Below are 27,862 nucleotides of genomic sequence, written 5' to 3' on the forward strand. Positions count from 1 at the left end.
GAGTTCTATTAAATCCAGCCACAGACTCGTCTTAATAGGCGCTCTCCAATAGTAGCCCTAGGGCCTTCAGAAGTCACCCAGACAGCACCTTGCTTCTTATCATGGGGGTGGAAGGTGTTTGGGATGCCAGTATGCTGATCAAAGCATTTAAAGGGTTAACGGCCACGATCGGAGGGATCTCTGATCACGCCCGTTATAGGCGGGTGTTGGCTGTCTGACACTCCCCGTGGATGGAATAGGTTTGGCTCCCGGGACCACTCCATTCACAGATACCCAACATGTGCTGTACATGTACGGTGTGTGTCTGGGAGAGGTTAAAGCGATCCTCAGGTCCTTGCACTGGAGGGGGGCGCAATATTATCTTCTGTCCTCTGTCTTTACCGATGTGTCACGGATCCAACTGTTCATGTAGCTTTTTCCAAGATGGCCTCAGCAACTCCTTGATTGCCCTGTGCATATCGTGCACTGGTAGTGCATCAATAGTCTTATAGCATTACACGCTGCTCATGTGAGGAGCACTGGCCAATTTGAAAGCAGCATTAAGTGTATCAGACTACCAATATACATTACAAGAGGAGTGCCACAGCTGTCTTGGAAGACCCAAGAGGGGCCCAGAAATAGTTCTGTGGCACACTGGCAGAAATGGAGGATAGTGGGTTACATGATTGTCTTCTGCAAGCAGGCACACATGCTCAGTAGTCTAGTCCCACTTTCTGGATCTTCTGGACCCGTGCTGCAGATTGCTGCTTTTGTGCAGTAAGGCAATAAGAACTGGTGCAGTAGAAGTGGTTTCTCATCGACACTGGGCACATAAGGTGAATGTGGCCACCTGTGTCCAGCATATGCTATTGTACTCACACATTTCTAATTTTACTAGTAGACAGCCCGTTCGATGATGGCAATTTACATATAATATCCATATCCATGTTTAGGAAAATTACTCAAAGGAGTTAGGAATAATAGTTGTCATCGATTTTGAATGCACATGATACTCGGTAAACCAACGTGGAGGTCCTTTTGCGTGTTGCCCTGCTGGCCTACTTTTGCAGACACTGGTGGAATTTTTCCAAAGCCTCCGCTAGCTTTAGTGTATCTAATTCAATTATTTCTTGTTAATCGACAACATTCCAGTCAACATTTTTGTACAGTTGGGTCACCAAAAATTAACCCCGCATCACACTTTTATTAAAGGCAAAAAAGACAGATTTTCTTTTAGACAGCTTTCATAGGAGTGCAGGACTGGCTAATTTCCATGGTCCACCCAGTAGATGCTATGGTGATGATGAGTGAGTGTGGGGCATAGCATGTAGTTACACAATGCATACACAAGGGCAAATTGGTTTGATAACAAACCGTACCACATCAGGATGAGCTGTGTATAGATTAGATCAATTTCTATTTGGTGATTGGGTCCCCTTGGTTTGCTGTAGAATCTCGTTCTTGCTTCCGTCCGGCTTGACATGTTATTTCAGCACTTTATGCTTTCCGATGACTAATGAAACACTTCACATTAATTTGGAATGGACATGTTTTCTCAACTATCCAGCCAGACCCAAAGGTTGATTCTGTTGATTCAGGCTTATGCCCTAATTATATCCAATCCTGCCAAATGTACGCACCATGTGCGCCTTCTATAACCTCCTGTTATACAATGCACTAAGGGGCATTGAACCGAGTCAATAGCTCTCAACCAACTTCTGTTGATGACTTCCATAAGAGTCCAGGAAATCTTTCCACCCGCACCGCCCTCTGAACGAGTGAACTTTTTAAACATTAACGCATTTCTATTTGTCATGACCTCTAAAGATCTCTTGAAAACCGATTGAGCTTTACAATGATTGCATTGTGTGGGTTTAGTTTACGTTGCGGGCACAAATATATACAGTATACACAAAGATCCGATGTTGCCAGGGAGGATTTGCAGCTTCATGCTTTCCAATTCGCCAGAAGAGGAGCAGCTCTTTGTGGAAGCTATCTGTTTTTGCTAATGGAGAGTTTACGCTCCTTCCTCTTTGATATCCATATGCGCTAATCGACCTTATGGGCAGGATTTATGTAGATGACACCACACCTTTTTAAAGAGGACCTACATGTATTTAAGTAAAGTAAAAGCTCAAGCATCCTAGAATTATGCTGTTCCTCTGTTCCTCCTCCTGAAAATATATGAATAAATTGACAACTGGGTGTTAGGCTGCGTTCACACCTGCTTTCTGGAATTCTGTTTTTCTGCTCCTTTATGCCTTTATTGACTGTAATGGGGCCTGTTCGGTTTCTGTATGGCTATCCAGCTTTTTACTGGATAAAAAGGTCCTGCAGGCAGGACTGTGCATTTTATGCAGGATCTACGACTGAATCTCTTAAGTGAGGCTTTCAACAAAGATGTGAACATAGCCTTATCATTTCCCTGGTCAATAGTATTCTTAGGGTGACTTTTTATATAGAGGTATTCATGCCCACAATCATTCTGAATCAACTTTTTTCTTAGAAAAATGCATCATGCCGTTCCTCTGTTACTCCTACTGGAAATATTTGAATAAATTGACAACTGGGCGTTACATTCCGCTTATCAAAAAGGCATGTCTCTATGGGATATAACGTTACTCAATCATTGCTGACAGTGGCAGGCTATGGTTTTGCACCAGACAACTATTGTTTGAATACTCGTTCAGTAGAACGAATGTAAGCAACAGTTCTAAACATGGCCACCAACCGGATAATGAGTAAGAATTTGTTTACTAGTCACTTAGTTTCAGCTCACCTAAACTTAGTCGCTGGTTGATTATCGTCTGATGTAAACAGGCATTTGTTCTTCTTTTAAACGACTAGCCAATAACTTTGCGCTTCAGTGCCAACAATCGCTTTGTGTAAACGCACACACAAACAGTTCGTACGCTATAGAGACTATTTTCAGCAACTGTTCTAATGATCCAGTGTTAAGCTACCCTTAGGGTGCCTGTCAACGAGCGTGATTTTGCCCTCTGAAGCTTTCCATTGCATTGCTATGGAAAGCGTCGGAACACTGTCCACGAGCGGAGAATCACTGCGATTCTCCGCGGCGGGCAATTCGCAGCATGCTGCGAATTGCCCTGATTCTCCGCGGTCAGCCTATCTATCAGATAGAGCTGACCGGCGGAGAATTGGCAGCGGCTCCTGCTCTTGGGCGGCGGACAGGGAGCCTTACTGAGTCTGCAACTGTCAGCACTGATTGAGTAATGTCAGATAATGTATGACACTTGCCCCATAGACAAGGGCAATGTAGCGCTCTATTGTCTATTTATTCGTACATTTCCAGTAGGTGTAACAGGGGCACAATGCAAATCATAGTTCTAAGAAAAGATACTCGAGGATTATTGTGGGCATCAAGGCCTTTTCTCAAGGCTCAAATCACTCTTTATATCTTCAGTTCAAACAATAATGTGTGTCTATATACTGTATATGAACATTGGTGTATTTGCGGAGTACATCCATGCAAGGTCATCTAGATGACTCAGAATCTGTCATTCTTCACAAACCTGATGCTTTGCTACAATTCTACCCTACACTGGCAATCCACTGCGAGTCAAGCAGTTCGGACACTATTGCATGAGCGCCGTTAACATTTGTGTAATAGAGGTAATTGTTGGGCTGCAACTGTGCTTACAGGTTCAGCCCAGCAGTTGTCAGGAAAGCACGAGTGCCCACTAATAGCGCTCATATAATAGCAGCTTTAAAGGGATTGTTGCCAAGATAGACTTTTATCACCCACCCATAAGATAGGAGATAAGTCTGATCAACGAGGGTTCCCACACTGAGACCCCCACCAATCCCGAGAACAGGGATCCCACTTCCCCTTCTTTTGTCACTATGGTAATGCTTCCCCCACACATAAGGACATCAGAATAAATGCAGTCCCGCATCACCACGCATGTGTGGCCATCACTTCATTCAGTCTTCTACTTACTGTGAGCCCGGAGTAAGGAGGAGATAGGGAGCAGGACCCCTGTTCTTGGGAGCAGAGTAGGGTTCTCAGCGGTAAGACCCCCACCAATCAGACTTTTATCACCTGTAGTTAAGTCTTTCTTGGTACAACCACTTTAAGCTCTAAGACCACACCTACACCTTGTAGACCAAACCCATGTTTTATAGACCACTCCCACTTTTTGCATCACGCTTGATTAACATAAAAACTGGCCAATTATTACGCTGATCCATGACTTGTGAGTTTCTGTTTCTCTTTTCGCCACAAGCGGGAGTAAACTTTCTAATAGATGTGGGGCAAAGGATATTCGAAAACTGCATAACTTTCCTTTATGCGACGATGAGGATTTATTGACGTGAACCCAAAATATATATATATCTCTTTACGTTACGGCTAGACGGTTTTATGTGGTTGAGCTTATGTTTACATTTATAAAACAATTAACCTCCTAGAGATAAATAACCCCATGCTGATATCTGGCAGCGGAGACACCGACCCTCATTGTTTCCTCCTTCCACCTCCAAATCTGAAACAGATGCCGGAGATAGGACCTATAAATAATAGCACGATGAATGTATTATCTGTTAATGGCTCCATTGTGCTATTACTATATGGTTGGGTTGAACTGTTTGCCATAAATCCGGATACACGATATATAGATGTTGCTGGACTCTTCTAAGCCATTTACGTGAATGCTCCTTGGCTCTGTAGTAATGGTTGCACTCGCTCGGCATGCTCTTGGCTTGCTTTGCTGCTTGTGTATTTTGTAATTATTTGGATTTCGTTCGTTGATCTGCAAATATTAGGTAAAAGTTTCCAGAAGTGACCGCAGTCTCCATATTAAAGTGACCTATTCCTGTGACATTATTTGGAAATTTAAAGGGCTATTTCCATTTTAGACATTTACAGTATATCTATATGCTATGCTGATCAGTGTGGGTAGGCGATCAGACATCAGTACGTGGGCCTCCCTCCACTGTTGCCCCGCTTCTCCATCTCTAAACGTTTTGGGGGCAAATATACCCACTTATATTCAGTTATCATAGGTGGTTTCTGCTCTGCTCTGATTCCAGTAGTCACGTGTCTGTCTAAGCATGTGACTGCTGTGGCCAATCACTGGCCGTAATGGGTACTGAGAATGGGGGTTGACCATAGCATTCACATGCTTCAACCAAAGTGAGTGGCAGAGACATGCAATGAGGGACTATGGCTTTTTACTATTTTTTAACCTGCTCAATATTTTTCAACTGCATCTGTGTTCTAAAGGTGTAGAGATAGTTGAAATGGATGTTGCTGCCAAGGGGCGACCTGGTGCCACCCGGGGGCCCGAGGTAGACTCAGCGTTTTCCTATGGTTAATGCAACTGTAGCCAGATGCAGCATCTAGACTGGAAAATGAATGCATGTACACCGCTGTCTCCATTCACATCTTTGGGAGTAAGGAGCTTTTCATGTTGTGCCTTTGCCTCTGTCCCACTCTCCGTTTCAGGTTTCCGTCTTGCATGCCAAAAACGGCATTGAGGTGGAAGCTTGAACACAACCAATGACTTTAACCCCCCAGCAGTTTAGGACGAGCTCTGTTTGTTCTGCAGAAAAAAGACATTATAGTTTTGGACAAACTGAGCTCGTTCTACATTAAACTGCTGTGGCTCCCATTCTATCTGCGCTGTCAATATGCTTTTGGTGTAATTTTTTAAAGCGAAGATTCGTGACCCATACCCCTTTCAGTCAGTGTGTGTAGAGGACAGGTAGAGGGGTGAGAAACGAGCCCGTGGCAGAGAAATTCTGTGATTCTTCAGTGTATTTCCCTGTCACAGGGAAGGCGTGACATGTATTTTCGTTCATCTCATCACCCACCTGTCAATCGGAGATCATATTTGCTCTTCGGTTGTCATTAGAGATGAGCGAGCACCAAAATGCTCGGGTGCTCGTTACTCGAGTCGAACTTTCAGTGATGCTCGAGAGTTCGTTTCGAGTAACGAACCCCATTGAAGTCAATGGGCAACTCGAGCATCTTTGTATATGACTGGTGCTCCGCTAAGGTTTTCATTTGTGAAAATCTTAGCAAATCACCAAAGTCATGTAAAAAACACAGAAACGGATAGGGCAGGCGAGGGGGATGAATTTTCGGGAAGGGCTTAAAAACATAAGCCCTTACCTGAAAAAGAAAGATTTTAGTGTAAAAAAGAATAAAAATGCAGGCATTCTCTTCAATGGAGCCGCTGCTGCTGCCGGCGACTCCATTGAAGACAATGGTCCGCTGGCACACCTGAATTCTTTTTTAGGGAAGGACTTGACATATAAGCCATTCCCTGGAAATGAATTAAAAGTGATTTAAAAAAACAAAAAAAATAGATACTCACCTCCCTTCAGCTGCCGGGGCACAGCCGCGTGTTCTCCTGCTGTCCCCTGCACTGTGGTGCTGAACTGCTGTCATTCAGCTGAGAGCTGCGCTGAGCCAATCAGAGGCAACACTCACTCACCCATTCATGAATTCATATATATATTTTTTATTTTTACACATTTCTGGATGAATTGCAGGGAAGGGCTTATATATTTAAGCCCTTCCCGACAATTCATCCCGCGATTGCCGGCAGCCCATTGCTTTCAATGGAGCTGGCTGTATTGCCGAATCCATTGAATTCAATGTTCAGTGCTCGTTTAATCGAGACGAGTACCGCGTGGTGCTCGTCTCGAGTACCGAGCATCTCGAGCACCCTAATACTCGAACGAGCATCAAGCTCGGACGAGTATGCTCGCTCATTTCTAGTTGTCATATATGAGGTTTTTCCCAGAAAAGGAGTAAAATGATATGGAATTGCTCATCTAATCACTCCTCTACACCGTTTAACTGTGCAGAAGATGCAGTCATTTTTGACTGTGTTATCTAAATGTTTTTACAAAAAAAGTAACAATTTTTTCCCCTTATGCAAGGCCTTAAATATTAAAAAAAATAAAACGGACAAAAAAACGTTACACATAATTGTTATCGCCACATTCATAACAACCCGTGCTATAAAATATTACATTGCTTATCAAGCACAGAAAATTCCATTAAGAATCCAAAATGGCCATTTTCTGACCAATAAAAACAACCAGGCCTGATGCAGCTCTGTTGATTGAAAAATAAAAATGCTCTGGTCCTGAATTGTGCTGCCAAGCAAAATGTTTTTTTGCATATAAAAAAATGTCTGCCATTCATAACTTTCTATGTATGCCTGATCTCGATGGCGACTGATGACCCTTATGGTGTCTGTTGGAGTTATGTTGAGGGTTTTTTGTGTGTCAGTCTTAGGGCTCAGACGACCGTATATCGGCCACGTATTCACACCGGCCGATATACAGCGTCACTCTCTGCAGGGGGAGGAGGCTGGAAGAGCCGGGAGCAGTGCTCTGAGCTCCCGCCCATCTCCGTCCCTCTGCACTATTTGCAATGAGGGGAGGTGGGACTAATTCCCGAAACTTATCCCCGCCCCCTTCTCGCCGCCTCTCATTGCAAATAGTGCAGGGGGCGGAGAGTGGGTGGAGAGGAGGCAGAGCACTGCTCCTGGCTCTTCCAGCCTCCTTCCCCTGCAGAGAGACGCCGATATACGGTCGTCTGAATAAGCCTTACAATGACAGCAACCTCAGATGTAAAGAGGGCTTGAGTGAGACTACTTCAAGACAAGCATGTATGTATGCAAACAAAATGATCACTGTGTGGTATTCTCTGCACAAATGTAGGCCTAATTAATATAATTTTCAAGGACACCTACCACCAACCTCTAAAGGCTAAATAATTAATAAAGCAGTTGTAGCAAATATTAACTTAATGTTTAAAACCATTCCTTTTCACTTAAATGCATGTATTTTGGGCTCACAATCATTTTTTCGCATTGGAGTTTAATATAAACTTGCACCATTTGTCTTCTGCAGCTTCTACATATCGCTGTAGACAGACACTGCAGACTCATAGAATAAATAATAGGACCATCGAGACTCAATAGGAGAATATCCCTTCTCTCCAGCATGTTTTATCGGGTAATTTATGACCACCAACAAAAATAAACTTTTGTTGTAGTCCTAAATTAGCTGAAGGTGTAGGAGAGGAGAGAGCAGAGACAGCACACTGACAGATCTCCTATTGAGACTTAAACTGCAGCTTCTACTACATATATAAAGTGATATGTAGAAGCTGCAGAAGACAAACAGAAGAAATTTGTCAGCCCAAAATATATGGATTTAAGTGAAAAGAAAATGATACAACAAAGGTGTCCATAGCCTTTAATTACAATGTTGTAAATAGAGTTATCACAATGTGCTGGTCATGTTAAGAATTGCTACATATGTAAGTTACAGCATGCAGATTCGTTATATTGCATTGGCATTATGTACATTTGCGTCAGACTACTATTGGTCACTCCAACAGGTGCCACATGTTGGGTTGGCGAAGGAAGTAAGGAGAACTTTCCATCGGATTATCAAACTTCCCTCTAAGTGAACATCTTCCATTTAATGTTCTGTAATTTATAAGCTTAGGTGTTAAAATGTTTAAAGTGTATCCTAACCGGCACATGGATTTCAGTTTTACCGCAAGTCTCAGTGAGCAAGAGTGTGTTATTTGTAGCTCCTGTAGTGACGTATGCCGTGCATACATTCCTCACCGTCTGGCGTAATGAATGGCTTCCTCATACCTGAGGATCGCATCGCAGACATATTAATATTAATAAGGCTTCTCTCTATATTTGATATAAATACTGCATCCTTCTTTCCATTGACGTGTGGATGGCGCTCACTTCTCGAGGCTTAGACACCCCAGACTGCATGCAGCTATCTGACCACAGAGGCGGGAGGGAGATGAGAGCATTGCCATGGACCTGTCTGGTGCTGGTTCCACAGTCATCCTACAGAGAAGCAATTCTTGTAAATGGAATGAGATGCAAACATACATTTACTGTACTTTGCATTAGTTTTGGATGTTATGTTGCTGCTTTCAATTTAAGGCAATATTTTACAATATTGAACACATTTTCAGATAGTTTGCTTTACTTATTTTGCATGGATTTATAGTTATATTAGGCCGCCTGCACATGGGCAGATTTGCATTGCGGAATCCGGAGCGGGCTTCTGCCTCCGGGTTCTGCAGCAAATACCATACATAGCATGCTATGGAAAAGTGATTCATCCTGCACACGAGCAGAAGCCAATTGCGGTTTCCGCTCGCGGAGGAAAAACCACAACATGCTCCATTTTTGCACTTATTCTGCGCAGTCAGCTTCCATTGAAGTCCGACGCGCGGACCATCCGCAATTGACATTGTAGAAAGGTTGCTGATTCCACTTCATCGCAAGGTGATGATGCAGGAAAAGCAGGAGTTAAAAAAAAATATATATATATAAAATCTGTACTGCGCATGTCCGACCGCGAGCCGTGCGTACCTTCCGCAGTAGAGATGAAGAAAAAGAAAGGCAGGTACACGTGGATCCCCCTCCTCCTTCCCCTTCCCCTCCCTGCCAGACCAAAAATTTTCAAATGATGCGCGCTGCGTCGTGGCAGGGAGGGGCCAAAACAGGCATGCCACAGCGGGGAGGAGCCAAAAGCTGGGGCGGGGTCGAACGCGATTTGCTACTCGTTCGAGTAACGAGCACCATCGGGTACGCTAATACTCGAACGAGCATCAAGCTCGCCAGAGTATGTTCACTCAACTCTAGTAAATAGTTATATCACTTTATATCTTTGTGTCTGCTGCGCCTGTCTGTCTATGCGCCTCTGTCTGTCGTTGTGTGTGTCTGTCTGTTTTTCTCTATGGAACTTTTACATAGGCCAACTCTCAGCCAAAAAAACGCTCAGGCAAGTGATTTTAAGCAATAGTTGTCCCATGTAACTGTGGAACCCAAAAGAGTGTTGACAGAGAAATCACTCATTACCCGCTTTGTTTGGGCTCACTGAAATGAAACGACTAGTGGCGAGTTGTCGCTCAGTGTAAGCAGGCAGACCTTCATCTATGAATGACTGACTGTTAATTGTGAATGGAGGAAGAGATTTCCCGTGCGCTCCACCTCCATTCAGTGAACGAATACGGCTCCTGTGTGAAAGCAGTGGAGCGATAGTCTGTGGGACGGCCGTTAGGCTCTCTCCCACTATCTCTCTTTTCATCGCTCTCTCTATATGTCTAGTTATCTCCTTAGTGGAGCTGGCAAACAGTTCTTCCCATTGGTGAAGTAGGCATGTTTTGTATGAATTTACACCAAGCTAGAGCTAATAATGCAAATTATGGCTCTATAAATACATTTAGGGTGACTCAGTAAGCAGGTCATTAGGCGTATACAAAAGCTGAACACGAAAAGTAAATTTATATATAAAGTAAGCTAAATGTCACTCCCAATATGTTGTGGAGACCCCACTGAGCATTGTGATTGCGATCTGTCTAATAGAGATGCAGGGTATTTGCTTCTTGGTGTTCTACAGTGCTGTAAAGCTAATTTTATATTAATTTTCTGTGCCTCAGAAAGAGACTACAGCAGCGTGTGTGAGAAGCAGCCAATCGGAAGACTTCTCTTCAGACAGTTCTGTGACACCCGTCTGGAGCTGAAGAGGTGCATTGAATTCTTAGATGCTGTGGTAAGTGGATTTTTTAACATTAGTGTGTTCTCTTTTTTTCATGCATCAGTCATGTCTTTTTTATTTTAGTCCCTCCCTCTCTTCCTTTTTTTTTCATCCTTCCCTCTCTATCTTCTCTATCTGTTCCGGTGTCATTTTTTTCTGCTTCCTCCCTCCTTCCCTCTCTGCCTTGCCTTCCTTCCTCCTTCCCTCTCTGCCTTGCCTTCCTTCCTCCTTCCCTCTCTGCCTTGCCTTCCTTCCTCCTTCCCTCTCCGCCTTGCCTTCCTTCCTCCTTCCCTCTCAGCCTTGCCTTCCTTCCTCCTTCCCTCTCAGCCTTGCCTTCCTTCCTCCTTCCCTCTCCGCCTTGCCTTCCTTCCTCCTTCCCTCTCCGCCTTGCCTTCCTTCCTCCTTCCCTCTCCGCCTTGCCTTCCTTCCTCCTTCCCTCTCCGCCTTGCCTTCCTTCCTCCTTCCCTCTCCGCCTTGCCTTCCTTCCTCCTTCCCTCTCCGCCTTGCCTTCCTTCCTCCTTCCCTCTCCGCCTTGCCTTCCTTCCTCCTTCCCTCTCCGCCTTGCCTTCCTTCCTCCTTCCCTCTCCGCCTTGCCTTCCTTCCTCCTTCCCTCTCCGCCTTGCCTTCCTTCCTCCTTCCCTCTCCGCCTTGCCTTCCTTCCTCCTTCCCTCTCCGCCTTGCCTTCCTTCCTCTTTCCCTCTCCGCCTTGCCTTCCTTCCTCCTTCCCTCTCCGCCTTGCCTTCCTTCCTCCTTCCCTCTCCGCCTTGCCTTCCTTCCTCCTTCCCTCTCCGCCTTGCCTTCCTTCCTCCTTCCCTCTCCGCCTTGCCTTCCTTCCTCCTTCCCTCTCCGCCTTGCCTTCCTTCCTCCTTCCCTCTCCGCCTTGCCTTCCTTCCTCCTTCCCTCTCCGCCTTGCCTTCCTTCCTCCTTCCCTCTCCGCCTTGCCTTCCTTCCTCCTTCCCTCTCCGCCTTGCCTTCCTTCCTCCTTCCCTCTCCGCCTTGCCTTCCTTCCTCCTTCCCTCTCCGCCTTGCCTTCCTTCCTCCTCCCTCTCCGCCTTGCCTTCCTTCCTCCTTCCCTCTCCGCCTTGCCTTCCTTCCTCCTTCCCTCTCCGCCTTGCCTTCCTTCCTCCTTCCCTCTCCGCCTTGCCTTCCTTCCTCCTTCCCTCTCCGCCTTGCCTTCCTTCCTCCTTCCCTCTCCGCCTTGCCTTCCTTCCTCCTTCCCTCTCCGCCTTGCCTTCCTTCCTCCTTCCCTCTCCGCCTTGCCTTCCTTCCTCTTTCCCTCTCCGCCTTGCCTTCCTTCCTCTTTCCCTCTCGCCTTGCCTTCCTTCCTCTTTCCCTCTCCGCCTTGCCTTCCTTCCTCCTTCCCTCTCCGCCTTGCCTTCCTTCCTCTTTCCCTCTCCGCCTTGCCTTCCTTCCTCTTTCCCTCTCCGCCTTGCCTTCCTCTTTCCCTCTCCGCCTTGCCTTCCTCTTTCCCTCTCCGCCTTGCCTTCCTCTTTCCCTCTCCGCCTTGCCTTCCTCTTTCCCTCTCCGCCTTGCCTTCCTCTTTCCCTCTCCGCCTTGCCTTCCTCCTTCCCTCTCCGCCTTGCCTTCCTCCTTCCCTCTCCGCCTTGCCTTCCTCCTTCCCTCTCCGCCTTGCCTTCCTCCTTCCCTCTCCGCCTTGCCTTCCTCCTTCCCTCTCCGCCTTGCCTTCCTCCTTCCCTCTCCGCCTTGCCTTCCTCCTTCCCTCTCCGCCTTGCCTTCCTCCTTCCCTCTTCGCCTTGTCTTCCTTCCTCCTTCCCTCTCCGCCTTGCCTTAATTCCTCCTTCCCTCTCCGCCTTGCCTTCCTTCCTCCTTCCCTCTCCGCCTTGCCTTCCTTCCTCCTTCCCTCTCCGCCTTGCCTTCCTTCCTCCTTCCCTCTCCGCCTTGCCTTCCTTCCACCTTCCCTCTCCGCCTTGCCTTCCTTCCACCTTCCCTCTCCGCTCTGCCTTCCTTCCACCTTCCCTCTCTGCCTTCCTTCCACCTTCCCTCTCTGCCTTCCTTCCTCCTTCCCTCTCTGCCTTCCTTCCTCCTTCCCTCTCTGCCTTCCTTCCTCCTTCCCTCTCCGCCTTGCCTTCCTTCCTCCTTCCCTCTCCGCCTTGCCTTCCTTCCTCCTTCCCTCTCCGCCTTGCCTTCCTTCCTCCTTCCCTCTCCGCCTTGCCTTCCTTCCTCCTTCCCTCTCCGCCTTGCCTTCCTTCCTCCTTCCCTCTCCGCCTTGCCTTCCTTCCTCCTTCCCTCTCCGCCTTGCCTTCCTTCCTCTTTCCCTCTCCGCCTTGCCTTCCTTCCTCCTTCCCTCTCCGCCTTGCCTTCCTTCCTCCTTCCCTCTCCGCCTTGCCTTCCTTCCTCCTTCCCTCTCCGCCTTGCCTTCCTTCCTCCTTCCCTCTCCGCCTTGCCTTCCTTCCTCCTTCCCTCTCCGCCTTGCCTTCCTTCCTCCTTCCCTCTCCGCCTTGCCTTCCTTCCTCCTTCCCTCTCCGCCTTGCCTTCCTTCCTCCTTCCCTCTCCGCCTTGCCTTCCTTCCTCCTTCCCTCTCCGCCTTGCCTTCCTTCCTCCTTCCCTCTCCGCCTTGCCTTCCTTCCTCCTTCCCTCTCCGCCTTGCCTTCCTTCCTCCTCCCCTCTCCGCCTTGCCTTCCTTCCTCCTTCCCTCTCCGCCTTGCCTTCCTTCCTCCTTCCCTCTCCGCCTTGCCTTCCTTCCTCCTTCCCTCTCCGCCTTGCCTTCCTTCCTCCTTCCCTCTCCGCCTTGCCTTCCTTCCTCCTTCCCTCTCCGCCTTGCCTTCCTTCCTCCTTCCCTCTCCGCCTTGCCTTCCTTCCTCCTTCCCTCTCCGCCTTGCCTTCCTTCCTCTTTCCCTCTCCGCCTTGCCTTCCTTCCTCTTTCCCTCTCCGCCTTGCCTTCCTTCCTCTTTCCCTCTCGCCTTGCCTTCCTTCCTCTTTCCCTCTCCGCCTTGCCTTCCTTCCTCCTTCCCTCTCCGCCTTGCCTTCCTTCCTCTTTCCCTCTCCGCCTTGCCTTCCTTCCTCTTTCCCTCTCCGCCTTGCCTTCCTCTTTCCCTCTCCGCCTTGCCTTCCTCTTTCCCTCTCCGCCTTGCCTTCCTCTTTCCCTCTCCGCCTTGCCTTCCTCTTTCCCTCTCCGCCTTGCCTTCCTCTTTCCCTCTCCGCCTTGCCTTCCTCCTTCCCTCTCCGCCTTGCCTTCCTCCTTCCCTCTCCGCCTTGCCTTCCTCCTTCCCTCTCCGCCTTGCCTTCCTCCTTCCCTCTCCGCCTTGCCTTCCTCCTTCCCTCTCCGCCTTGCCTTCCTCCTTCCCTCTCCGCCTTGCCTTCCTCCTTCCCTCTTCGCCTTGTCTTCCTTCCTCCTTCCCTCTCCGCCTTGCCTTAATTCCTCCTTCCCTCTCCGCCTTGCCTTCCTTCCTCCTTCCCTCTCCGCCTTGCCTTCCTTCCTCCTTCCCTCTCCGCCTTGCCTTCCTTCCTCCTTCCCTCTCCGCCTTGCCTTCCTTCCACCTTCCCTCTCCGCCTTGCCTTCCTTCCACCTTCCCTCTCCGCTCTGCCTTCCTTCCACCTTCCCTCTCTGCCTTCCTTCCACCTTCCCTCTCTGCCTTCCTTCCTCCTTCCCTCTCTGCCTTCCTTCCTCCTTCCCTCTCTGCCTTCCTTCCTCCTTCCCTCTCTGCCTTCCTTCCTCCTTCCCTCTCTGCCTTCCTTCCTCTTTCCCTCTCTGCCTTCCTTCCTTCCTCTTTCCCTCGCTGCCTTCCTTCCTTCCTCTTTCCCTCGCTGCCTTCCTTCCTTCCTCTTTCCCTCGCTGCCTTCCTTCCTTCCTCTTTCCCTCGCTGCCTTCCTTCCTTCCTCTTTCCCTCGCTGCCTTCCTTCCTTCCTCTTTCCCTCGCTGCCTTCCTTCCTTCCTCTTTCCCTCGCTGCCTTCCTTCCTTCCTCTTTCCCTCGCTGCCTTCCTTCCTCTTTCCCTCGCTGCCTTCCTTCCTTCCTCTTTCCCTCGCTGCCTTCCTTCCTTCCTCTTTCCCTCGCTGCCTTCCTTCCTTCCTCCTGCCCTCGCTGCCTTCCTTCCTTCCTCCTGCCCTTGCTGCCTTCCTTACTCCTGCCCTCTCCGCCTCGCCTTCCTTACTCCTGCCCTCTCCGCCTCGCCTTCCTTACTCCTGCCCTCTCCGCCTCGCCTTCCTTACTCCTGCCCTCTCCGCCTCGCCTTCCTTCCTCTTTCCCTCTCCGCCTCGCCTTCCTTCCTCTTTCCCTCTCCGCCTCGTCTTCCTTACTCCTTCCCTCTCCGCCTTCCCACTCTGCCATGCCTTCCTTCCTCTCGGCCTCTCTGCCTCGTCTTACCTTTCTCTCGGCCTCTCTGCCTCGCCTTTCTCTCGGCCTCTCTGCCTCGCCTTTCTCTCGGCCTCTCTGCCTCGCCTTCCTCTCGGCCTCTCTGCCTGGCCTTCCTCTCGGCCTCTCTGCCTCGCCTTCCTCTCGGCCTCTCTGCCTGGCCTTCCTCTCGGCCTCTCTGCCTGGCCTTCCTCTCGGCCTCTCTGCCTGGCCTTCCTCTCGGCCTCTCTGCCTGGCCTTCCTCTCGGCCTCTCTGCCTGGCCTTCCTCTCGGCCTCTCTGCCTGGCCTTCCTCTCGGCCTCTCTGCCTGGCCTTCCTCTCGGCCTCTCTGCCTCGCCTTCCTCTCGGCCTCTCTGCCTGGCCTTCCTCTCGGCCTCTCGGCCTGGCCTTCCTCTCGGCCTCTCGGCCTGGCCTTCCTCTCGGCCTGGCCTTCCTCTCGGCCTCTCGGCCTGGCCTGCCTCTCGGCCTGGCCTGCCTCTCGGCCTCTCGGCCTGGCCTGCCTTTCCGGCCTCTCGGCCTGGCCTGCCTTTCCGGCCTCTCGGCCTGGCCTGCCTTTCCGGCCTCTCGGCCTGGCCTGCCTTTCCGGCCTCTCGGCCTGGCCTGCCTTTCCGGCCTCTCTGCCTGGCCTGCCTCTCGGCCTGGCCTGCCTTTCCGGCCTCTCGGCCTGGCCTGCCTTTCCGGCCTCTCGGCCTGGCCTGCCTTTCCGGCCTCTCGGCCTGGCCTGCCTTTCCGGCCTCTCGGCCTGGCCTGCCTTTCCGGCCTCTCGGCCTGGCCTGCCTTGCCTTGCCTTCCTTTCACTCGGCCTCTCTGCCTCCCTTTAACGTTTTTTTCTTTTTTGGTCAACTCTCAGTCAGTTGAGTTCTTTTCAGCAAGTAATATATTTCACACTTTCATTGTGTGATCATTCAAAGACAAGTATAAGCACTTGTCCAGCTGGCACCTAAAATAATATATTAGATTTTATTGTCTGTTGGCACTTGGTATCCTGCCCAGAAAGTTCACCTGAAAGGTATATAGGCTCAATTATCATCCAGGAATCAACCCAACAAACAAGTGATTGTAACCAAGAACATGGATGAATGTAAAGAACTTTAATGATCCATAATTTTACACATGTTTTTTTGTCAGTGAGTTTTAATGGACCCTCTAATTTTAAAATTTAAAGTATTGTCCTGAGGGGTAGACATTGCTTTCAACAGATGTCTGTGGGCAGCTATAGAGAAGAAGGACCAACACTTAAATTATATCCACTCAAATGCAGCATTGCTAGCAATACGTGATGTACAGTTTCCTACCAAAAATAATTGGACATCTGAGATAGAATCAAAGGTAGTATTTATATATGTTAATACTTAATGGGCCTCATTTGGAAACCATCTGAGGAGTTCTCTCAAAGAAAGTGAATGCTGTTCATATTTTCTGACTCAATGTTTCAGTTCGTCCCAAAAATGTTCAATAAGGCTCAACTTAGGACTCTGCACTTTGTAATATCCATAAACTCAAACCAATATAAAACAGCGTTGAATTTGTGATAAGATTGGGTTGTTGCAAGTATTACTTGCAATTTCCAGATTATTGCCATCACATTATTGCTGAGTATTGCCAGCATGTTATTGTCTAGAATGTTAAGGTACATCTCTGTATTCTTGCCACTACAACCAAAGGACTGAGACCATGCCACATAAAACATCCATCCCCAGACTAGAATGGAACCTCCACTGTACTTTTTGTTGGCACAACACGCTAAGGCAAAAGGTGTTCTCCAGGCTCCTCCACACCCAGGTACGTCCATCTGATTTGAAGATGGAGTAGTGCAACTCATTACTCCAAAGTACGTTCTTCCATTGCTTAACTGTCCAATGACTACCCTTCTTGTAGATGGGCCGATGCATTGTACTCTGTGACGGACAGCTTGTGTCTGCAGCAGCATAACCGGTAGCATGCCTTTCCCGTCACAAACTATGGCTATTACCTCCAAGGGTCTGCATCTTATGTAGCATGGCTTGGGACACATGGCATGCTAATAAGACACAATCTATTCTACTGATAGGGGTGTCTAAATACTTTTGGTAGCATAGTTTATATGCTTCTCGCTGTGTGAGCTGCTAGGTATTGGCTTTGATGGTGTTGCCCAAGAGTTGAAAAAATAAATGGTAGGAAATGTTATAAATAAAAAAAAATTAAATATTCACTTGTAAAATCCTCGACCACTCCAGTGCGGATGCGCTAGTGGTCCTTGCTAGTCTTTGTTTATTCTCCTGCAGTGATGACCTGCTTTAATCAACACGTGACCACTGCAGCCCCTTTGTGGCTTCCACAGTTATTAGTCATGCTAGAATTAGCAGTTAAGCCAGTGATTGGCTTCAGTAGACAAGTGCTGCTATAGAAAGTCATCACTCCAAGAAAGTGAACAAATGGCCATGGGGAGCACTGAAGCTGTATTGGATTTTGGGAATATGTTAAAAGCAAAAGAAAAGTCAAAGATGCTATTGGATGCTTACAAGATGAAAATGGTGAATTGGTTAAGAATGATGTCGAGAAGTCCGAACGTTTAAATTCCTATGTTGTATCTGTTTTCTCTCAGAAAGTAGATGAAACATCAACTTATCTTCCCTGTGCTAGTGGGGAAATAAAAGAATGCAGGCTATCTATAGGCAGAGAGCTGGTGAGGGAACATTTAGCTAACTTAAATTAACACAAGTCTCAAGGTCCAAATGAATTACATCCTAGGATACTAAAGGAAGCAGTGGAGGTAATTGCTGAACTACTCTCCATAATCTTTGAAAATTCTTGGAGAACATGAGAAGTCCCAGAAGATTGGAAAAGAGCAAATGTTGTCCCTATCTTTAAAAAAGGGAAGAAGGTGGATCCAGGAAACCACAGGCCTGGGAGCCTGACTTCTATACCGGGAAAGATCTTTGAACAAATTATTAAACAGCATGTATGCAAGTACTTGGATGAAAATGGAGTAATTAACCAGAGCCAGCATGGGTTTGTGACAAACAAGTCATGCCTTCTATGACTGTATCATCAACTGGGTTGATCAGGGAAATGCAGTGGATATAGTATATCTTGACCTTAGTAAAGCATTTGACAAAGTATCTCATACTATACTTATTGAAAAAATGACCAAATATGGAATTGACAAGGCAACTGTTAGGTAGATTCAGAACTGGCTGAGTGATCGTACTCAAAGAGTGGTCAAAAATGGCTGCACATCCAAGTGGAAGAATGTATCAAGTGGGGTTCCACAAGGCTCTGTCCGAGGCCCAGTAGTGTTCAACATTTTTATGAATGATCTGGAGGAGGGAATTGATAGGAAACTGAGCAAATTTGCTGACGACAAAGCTAGGAGGGATAGCTAACACTAGGGAAGAGAGAGAAAGTATTCAAAAAAATCTAGAAAAGCTTGAACAGTGGGCAGCAACTAACAGAATGGTATTTAACAAGGAGAAATGCAAAGTCCTACATCTGGGCAAGAAAAATGAAGAGAGCACATACAAAATTGGAGGAATTGGGCTAAGTAGGAGCACATGTGAAAAAGACCTGGGTATACTAATAGATCATAGACTGAACATGAGTGAACAATGTGATGCAGCAGCCAAAAAGGCAAACACAATTCTGGGATGTATTAAGAGAAGCCTAGAGTCTAGATCACGTGAGCTAATTTTTCCCCTCTACTTTTTCTTAGTCAGACCTCATCTGGAATACTGTGTCCAGTTCTGGGCACCGCACTTTAAAAAAGACAGGCAAACTGGAGCAAGTTCAGAGAAGAGTTACCAAGATGGTGAGAGGTCTGCAAATCATGTCCTATGAAGAACGGCTAAAGGATCTGGGAATATTTAGCTTTCAAAAAAGGCTGAGAGGAGACTTAATAGCTGTCTACAAATATCTGAAGGGCTGTCGCAGGGCAGAGGGATCAGCCCTATTCTCATTTGTGCAAGGAAAGACTGGAAGCAATGGGATGAAACTGAAAGAGGGGAGACACAGATTAGATATTAGAAAAAACTTTCTGATAATGAGGGTGATCAATCGGTGGAACAGGTTACCATGGGAGGTGGTGATTTCTCCTTCAATGGAAGTGTTTAAACAAAGGCTGGACAAATATCTGTCTGGGATGATTTAGTAAAACCTGCACTGAGCAGGGGTTTGGACCCGATGACCCCGGAGGTCCCTTCCAACTCTACCAGTCTAAGTCGAGTAATGTTTTATAACTTTATAATGTTTCCTGCAGCTAGTTTACTTTCTTCAGCTTTTGAACGACCCTTTTAAATTTATTATAGTATGGCCTAGCCAACAGTACCAATTGAAAAGTTTTCACTACGAAGTCCAAAGATGTGCCAATAAAATGACTGTAGAAAATCTCTTCCCAATGATCTTGGCGCTGGTTGAATGGTTTCAGAGTCCATGTTTTATTTCAATCAGTAAGATTTGACATTTCAAGTGATTTATGGCATTTTTTTCTGCTTTCACTGACACATAGAATTCTGTATGCTAAAGGTGGCCATTGAAATCTTTGCATTTGGGTCCGTCAGTTCTTTAGTTTCACCTCCTTTAAGTCATTGAGCTATATAAACATTTCTTGAACGGTTATTTAATAATTTAGCATTTGTTTATTAGCTTTGTAGATTTAGTCAAGAAATTGTAATTATGCTTAGGTTTATGTGTTCCCATCAGCTCAGGACTGGATGTTCTCCAGGAGTTTGGCCTCTGTGCACACTTTTTGAGGGTATTTCTTAAACTCTGTTCTAACATTTACTCACAAAGCACATTTATCTGTATAAACTTTACCAAAACAAGGCACAACTAATTTTGTTACTCAAGGAGATACTATCAGAACTTATTTTCCAATATCAGATTAGGAAATTCTGAGTTAATATGTAAGGGTTAAGACCTTCATCGAATAGCAGAGTGGAGAGCAGCTATAAAGAGGATTTCTTGCTTCGGAGGACCCAGCTAATCCATACTTTACAAGAGCAGCCCATCAATTTTTATCAGAAGTGTGTAATGCCTTAATTTTCCTGCGGTGGAGCAACAGGGAAATCGTACACTTGTTACTAGTGTCCCCTATAAACTACAGTTGAGTACTGAGGGCACCAGTAGCTGAATTTCCTGTGATTAGCTAGACTGTTCTAATAAAAAAAAAAACAACTTGTCCATAGTTTAAAGGGGTTGTATACTATTGATGAGCCAGCCTTAGGATAGGCCATTAATAGTAGATTGGAGTGGGTCCGTCTCCAGGAACCACTGCTGTTTGCTGAGCTGATGCACTCATGCACAAAGTTGATTTCTGCAGGAAGCAGACAGCTTCCCACTGCAGTCACCAGACTTAGTATTACAGGCAGAGATCCTAATCATTTCAATTGGAACTTAGCATGTAATACCAAGTTTGGCCACTGCAGTGGGAACAGAGCTGTCTGCTTCCTTCAGAAATCAGCTCAGTCCACAAACACACTGTGAATGCAGTCTTATAATAAAAGGAACCCATCAGCTCCAATCTTCACCATACAGTAAGATATGGTACTGTTCACAGAGCCTTTGATGTATTTTGTTATACTCACTAGTTCTCTCAATCATGCGGTATAATAAAATACATGTCCCTGATCCCCGTCACCTCACTAAACCGCACCATAACTTAGTTTATGGTGGTGTTTGGAGCTGACAGATTCCCTTTAAGTGAGAAAACACTGTTTACTGTACTACGGTACTTTCTAAGTTGCACATTAAAAACAGTCTCTTGATCTAGCATTAAAACGTTCCAGCTAATTACTCTATTGTGACCACCCACCAAAATCATGCTAGAAAAGCAAAACACATGTTCCATGTGAAGGCCCAATCCGTCAAGACCAAGAGACTATTGTATGTAGTTTAGGTTAAAACGTAATAAAAAAGTGGTTACTTTTATTTTAGCAACAAAGATCTTTTTTAGGAGTTGGGAGGAGGGGTGAAAATGTCCTATTCAAGAGAGCAATGAAAGGCACATCCCTACACACACGCCTTCTGGTCATATTACTGGTTGTTGTTGGGTTGCTTGCTTGTGTGGTGAATCTCTCCAGAGGTACTTAAAAGGGTTGTCTAGAGAGTTAGAAAAAAACATGTTTGCTTTCTTCCAAACACAGCGCCACCCTTGTCCGTGGGTTGTGTCTGGTATTGCAGCTCAGCTTCCATTCACTTCCATAGAACTCAGCCTGCAGTACTAACCTGGACCACTGTGCAATGTATGGAGCTGTCTGCTTCCTGCAGCTAGAAGTAGGACAACCCCTTTTATTTCCCCAGTGTTGGGAAATTAAACATTTGCTGCCAGGTTCCTTTACAGCTTAAGGGTGCATTCATACGACCGTATATCGCCTGGGTTTTCACACCCAGCCGGTATACGGCATCTCTCTCCGCAGAGGTGGAGGCTGGAAGAGCCGGGAGCAGTGCTCTGAGCTCCTGCCCCCTCTCTGCCCCTCTGCACTATTTGCAATGAGGAGGTGGAACGGGGGTGGGGGCTAAGTTCTGGGAATTAGCTCCACCCCGTCATGCCTCTCCTCATTGAAAATAGTGCAGGGGGGTGGAGAGGAGGCAGAGAGGGGGCGGGAGCTCAGAGCACTGCTCCCGACTCTTCCAGCCTCCTCCCCCTGCAGAGAGAGACGCCGTATATACGGTCGTCTGAATGCACCCTTGAGCAGACTATTTTTCAGGTCCCTTCTAACAAAAATGGATTCTGCTAAGTGGACAACCCATTTAAAGATGGAAGAAAATGACTAAATGGTCGTTTTTGGTTTTTAGGCAAAAAAGTAGTTTAATGTATGCCAGAACAAAGACTTCCCTAAGCTTTTTTAAAAAAAATAATTTAATGAAATAGAGCCCATAATTAATGGTGTATATTAATTCATGCCTTTATGGTGGGAGCATGGACTGTAATATCTATATATAGGGTTTAAACTTTTTATCAACCTCATTCTAGGTCTATGCTTGGATTTTTGTGTCTCCCCGCTATGACAGCCTGTTCTACAACGGCTGGATTGTATAAATTTCTGCTATTCAATATTTAGCCTTCTAATCTAAACTATGTCCAGCACAACCATATGTAGGCCTGGACTATGTTGCAGACACCTCCGATTTGCAGGTGTTAAGCATATGAGAGCAGAGTCTTCTTGTAGGTGGTGAGCAATCGTATTCTGTTTTAACTCCAACCAAGAAGGTCAATGAGTTTTTAGTGTATTGACCTTTTTTTTTTTGATTGTCTAGAACTCTTATTCTCTTTTTTATTATATTTTTGTTCTGTAATGGTTATTGATTTCAAATTATATCTCCTTTTTAGGCAGAATATGAGGTGGCCTCAGATGAGGGGTGCAAAGATCATGGTCTCAAGGTTTTGGATACCTACTTCAATAACGGGGTGAGTCACTTTTAATTTATCCCACACATGTTCACAGATAGTTTCTCTCTCTCTCATTTTGGTCAATTTTTAAAAAAAATGGTGCAATCAACTGTAATATATTATTTCATATTACTAGATCATAGATTTGATAATGTGCGTCACTAATGGAAAATTTAAAGGGGTTTTCCACATCGAAAACATTGATGACCTATCTCTAGGATAGGTCAACAATAGTTTATTGATTGGGGTCCGCTGCCTGGGATCTGTGCATTCTGCTATTTGCCTGGGTCGATGTTTCAGTGCCGGAATCATACACCCCCGTACACTCTGCAGCAGCTTGGATGGATATGGCAAGCACAGTTCCTATTTAAGTGAATATCAATCCAGGTCACTGCACAGTGTATGGAGCTGTGTGCTTTTGTTACATATGAACTTCATGCACTGATTCACCAGACCCAGCAAACAATTGATTAGCATGATTCCTGGGCCGTGGACCCTTCCGATAAAATTAGCTATCTTAAAGATCGGTGTTTGATGGTATAAAGGTCAAAAACCCCTTTTAACAGTATTTTAGATCCTCATGTAAAGAATCTATTGTGAAGCGTAGAATTCCCGTTTAGAAGCATCCGCCGAGAGAAAACGCTCGCTTGTAGGCCCGTGGAAACAGGAGTTGCTCAATCTTTGAGGGACTGCCTGTTTGCAGTGAATGGAGGCAGACGGGTCGGCACAATCTCTGGCCTGATCCACCTTCATTCACAAATTGACTATCGCTCTTGCATAAAACACAGGAGCAAAAGTCGCTGTGACCGAGAGTCATCCCATGTAAAGGGATCTTCACATGAATTTATCATTGTCCACCAGCACACTGCTGAGATCAAACTGCTTGTAGATGGCAGAGAGAGAGAGGCTGTCTGCTTGAATCTATGCCCATGCTGCAGTAATAACAGGACTTTAAGACCCTTTTACATAAGCCAATTAGCAGGCCAATAATACACTTGTTCGACAGCATTTTTTATGCAGACATTAAAATCATTGGTTGTCAGTCACATATCACCACACTGTGTAAACAAAGACGTGCTGCCAACAATTCTGAAGTTGTATGAGCCCAAGCAATTACACTAATGATCGTTCGGTATATTCAGTGGTGGTGATTGCCCTACATAAATAGAGCTATGCAAGTGTTGATCAATTTGCTATATTTTCAAACCACGCTCATTTAGGGCAGAAAAGTTGCCTGTTTAATTGTACCCTTAGGCGGCAAGTACTCTGTACGGACGACATATAATCGTAACTTTCTTTCTGAGAAGGGAGAAAGTACAGGGCTGCAGCAAATCAAATTTATTCTATCCCATACAATTAATGGAGTGTGCCGCCTGCAAGTGAATAAGGCCTCTTTCACATCTGTATTAACCCCTTAGTGACGAAGCCTGTTTGCGCCTTAGTGACGGAGCCAAATTTTGGAAATCTGACATGCGTCGTTCAACGTAGCATAACTCCGTAAAGTACTTCTTCATTTAGGTTGTAAAAAGAGACCGATATCATTTGTGTATATTTATTAAAAGTACCAATATTGGAAAAATTTTGAAAACATTGTCATTTTTTCACATTTTCAACAGTAATATCTGAAATATGTCCAAACATACTGTACAAATTTTTGATAAGATATATATTCCCACCTGTTTACTTTATTCTGAATGCACACTTGAAAAACTTGTGGTTTTTTTTAACCATTTAGAGGACGTACAGATTTAACATTACTTTTCAGCATTTTGAGGAGCACTTTGTTTTCCTGCACCAAGCCAAGTTTGCAAAGGCTCATAAGTGTCAGAATAATAGATACCCCCACAAATGACCCCCTTAATGTATTCACTGAGGGGTGTCATGAGTATTTTGACCCCACCAGTTTTTTTCAGGAATTAGTTCAATTTAGGGGAGAAAAAATAAAATTTCATATTTTTGCAAATATGTCATTTTAAAGACATATTTTTTCCTATAGAACCCATGAAAATAAGGATTTACACCCCAAAATGGATACCCCCGTTTCTCCCGTGTTCAGAAACATACCATTGTGGCCCTAATCTTATGTCTAGATGCACAACGGGACCCAAAATGAAAGGAGCAGTCGGTGTCTTTCAGAACATAAATTTTGCTTGAAGGCGTTTTAATCTCAATAGCACTTTTGTAGAGCTCTTGAGTGGCCAAAACCAAAGAGAACCCCCACAAGTGACCCCATTTTGAAAACTAGACCCCTTAACGAATTTATCTAGGGGTGTACTGCCCATTTTGACCCCACAGTTTTTGAATGAATTGAAGCAAAGCAAAAGGAAAAATTGTGATTTTCGTTTTTTTGGCAATTCTGTCATTTTAAAAACAGTTTTTTTGGTACAGCGCACACATGAATGAAGACTTGCACCCGAAAATGGATACCTCTGTTTCTCCCGTGTTCAGAGACATACCCATTGTGGCCCTAATCTTATGTCTGGATGCACAACGGGGCCCAAAATGAAAGGAGTAGTCGGTGGCTTTCAGAACAGAAATTTAGCATGAAGGTGATTTAGGCCCCATTGCCCACTTGTAGAGCCCTTGAGCGGCCAAAACGACAGAGAACCCCCAGAAATGATCCCATTATGAAAACTAGACCCCTTAACGAATTTATCTAGGGGTGTACTGTGTGTTTTTATACTACAATTTTTGAATAAATCTAAGCAAAGCAGTAGGAAAAAAATTATAATTTTCTTTTTTTTGGCAGTTGTATCAATTTAAAAACTGGTTTTTTTTTGTACAGCACACATAGGAATGAAGACTTTCACCCCAAAATTGATACCCCTGTTTGTCCCGTGTTCAGAACCATACCCCTTGTGGCCCTAATCTACTTAAAGGACACATGGCTAGGCCTATAATGGAAGGAGCACCCGTTGGATTTTAGGGTACAACTGAACAAAAACCAGGCCCCATTGCCCACTTATAGAGCCATTGAACGTCCAAAACTATAAAGAACCCCCACAAATGACCCCATTTTAAAAACTAGACCCCTTAACAAATTCATCTAGGGGTGTATTGCGTATTTTGACCCCACAGTATTTGAATAAATTTAAGCAAAGCAGAAGGAAAAAATTATGATTTTCATTTTTTTGGCAATTTTGTCAATTTGAAAACTTTTTTTTTTGTACAGGGTACATAGGAATGAAGACATTCACGCCAAAATGGATACCCCCGTTTGTCCCGTGTTCAGAAACATACCCATTGTGGCCCTAATCTACTTACAGGAAACATGGCAAGGCCTGTAATGGAGGGAACACACATTGGATTGCAGGGCACAACTGAATAAATCCCAGGCCCAATTGCTCAGTTGTACGGAATAAAAATTGACTCCCTAAAAATATCACCCCCCTCCGCGCGTTCCCCAAATCTTAGATAAAAGTAATAATGTGAACTGTGTGGTATTTCCGAAGACAGGGGTAATTACAGAGGCTGGTTGGGATGGGTACATGGGGCAATAAAACCGTGTATCCCCCCTCTTCTCATGCTTTTTGGGGGTATTTCGTGACCTCAATAGCGGGTATGGGGTGTAAAAAGTGGTGCTCTGTGAGTCTTCGTAAGCTTGATGAGGTGCGGCGGTCTCACACAGAAGACGCTCAACAAGCTGCTCCTGGAACTGCAGGAAGGCGAGCGTTCCAGGGGCTTCTTGTAAATTACGTATTACAGGTAGCGGTCTGAATAACGCCGGGCTCACACGGCCGTAGGCGGAATCTGCTTGCGGAGGCCCGCAGCGGATCCCAGCTGTGAGCCCGGCTGTGACCCTGCATACGGTCATGTAATGTACTGCGCATAGCTGCCTACTCACACAGGCGGTCATGCGCAGTACTTTTTTTTTGTTTGCATTTCCCGCACCGTCGCTTAGCGATGACGCAGGTACCTGCAGCCCGTACACAACGTAGTTGCATATGGGCTGCGGGTATATCCACGACCATGGAGCACAATAGGCTCTATGCTGCGGATATCCGCAGTAAAATAGAATCTGCTGCGTTCTCTTTTCTGCGAGTGGATTACGCAATTCCAACCCACTAATGTGAGCGGAATTGATTAATCCAATGCGATTGATCTGCGTATTACCGCGGATCACACGCATGCCGAATCCGTAATTCCTATCCGGTCATGTGAGACCGGCCAAAGGTAGATCGCTACCTTTTTTTCACGTGACCGGGGACCGCTCAATGAGGCCACCTGTCACTGCTCCAGGCTCTCGGCGACCGATGGTCGCTGAGAGCAAGGAGGTTTTAACCCTTTCCAATCCACTGTCTGACCTGTGAAGACATTATGATTTAAGGCTGTACAGCTCCGATAATACTAGACTTCCATCGGGGTTCTCTTACTGTATATTGCCAGCCTCTCTGCTGTCGGAGCCTCTTCAACGTGTCACCTCATGCAGTACTGGCTTTAGCCAGCATATAGCGCTGTTGTATAATGGCAGAAAAAGAGTAAGCCCCCTAGGAAAACCAGAATACAAATTGGACTGGAAAGGGTTAAGTTTCCTGGGCTCCCCGACTCCTGCGCATGTGTCCGGTGTTTTGCCGGCGGTCGCATGCGCAGAATACGGGAAAGTTCACGGAAGAAGATTGCGTCGGGGTGCAAATACGGAGGCCTCCGGTAAAAAGTTTCATCTCCTCTCACCAATCGCATCGGTGAGGGGAGATGAACCTTCACCTTTTTTTAACTTTTACGTGATCGCCATTATTCATTGGATAACGGCGAACACGTGATCAGGAACCGCTCACTGCGGCCCCCCGTGAAATCTCCAGGCTCTCAGCTAAGTTTTGTAGCCAGGAGCAGGGAGATTTTAAATTACCACAGCTTTTGCGCATGCACCTGCCATATTGGCGACTGCGGCGTGCGCAGAAGCTGGGGTAAGGTCCGTGGATAAATCCACGGGCCTTAGGTACATCATTTCATCCTCCCTCACGGATATGATCCGTGGGGGGAGATGAAACGCAAGCTTTTTTAACTTTTTAAAACTTTTTAAAACTTTTTTTTAACTTTTTGCACTTTTTTTTTTTTTACTTTTTACTACTTTTTGCACTTTTTTTTCTACTTTACATGATCACTGTCATCCATTGGATGACAGTGATCATGTCCCTTGTGACATCCCTCTGCTCTTGGCTACCAGGAGCAGAGGAATTTTGAATTTCCCGGGGCTCGAGCCCGTCTGTGCACCCGCCCGATGTTAATCATCAGGCGCGCATGCGCAGACGGGATTTCGGGTCCCGGGACATCGCAGAGGACCGGGGGTGAGTATTTTCACCTCCCCTCATGGATCCGATCCATGAGGGGAGGTGAAACTTCACTTTTCTTTTACTTTTTCAACTTTTTCGCGATCGCCGCTATCCAATGGATAGCGGCGATCGCGGGCCCGGGGACCGCTCACAGCGGTCCCCAGTAACACCTCCTGTTTCCCGGCTACCTTCAGGAGCCGGGAGCCAGGAGATTTTAAATTTGCCGGGGACACCCGGGCTTCTGCGCGTGACGTCATCGCCTGGCGCGCATGCGCAGAAGGCCGCCGGCGGGTCCGGGAGGACCAGATCTCCGGGGGACACCGCCGACAAGCCGTGTGAGTATTTTCGGCTTCTCTGATGGATCCGATCCATC

General features: G+C 46.3%; 1 protein-coding gene across 1 annotated transcript in view; it reads left to right on the forward strand.

Annotated features, from left to right (window-relative positions):
* Positions 1-27,862, forward strand: part of GRK4 (G protein-coupled receptor kinase 4) — a 208,588-nt gene that overhangs the window by 118,399 nt on the left and 62,327 nt on the right. The window contains exons 3-4 of the mRNA XM_066573064.1: positions 10,445-10,557; positions 22,160-22,237. Of these exons, the coding sequence (XP_066429161.1) occupies positions 10,445-10,557; positions 22,160-22,237 (191 nt within the window). The remainder of the gene's footprint in view (positions 1-10,444; positions 10,558-22,159; positions 22,238-27,862) is intronic.

This window comes from Eleutherodactylus coqui, chromosome 7 (genome assembly GCF_035609145.1).
Source record: "Eleutherodactylus coqui strain aEleCoq1 chromosome 7, aEleCoq1.hap1, whole genome shotgun sequence".
Lineage (NCBI taxonomy): Eukaryota > Metazoa > Chordata > Amphibia > Anura > Eleutherodactylidae > Eleutherodactylus > Eleutherodactylus coqui.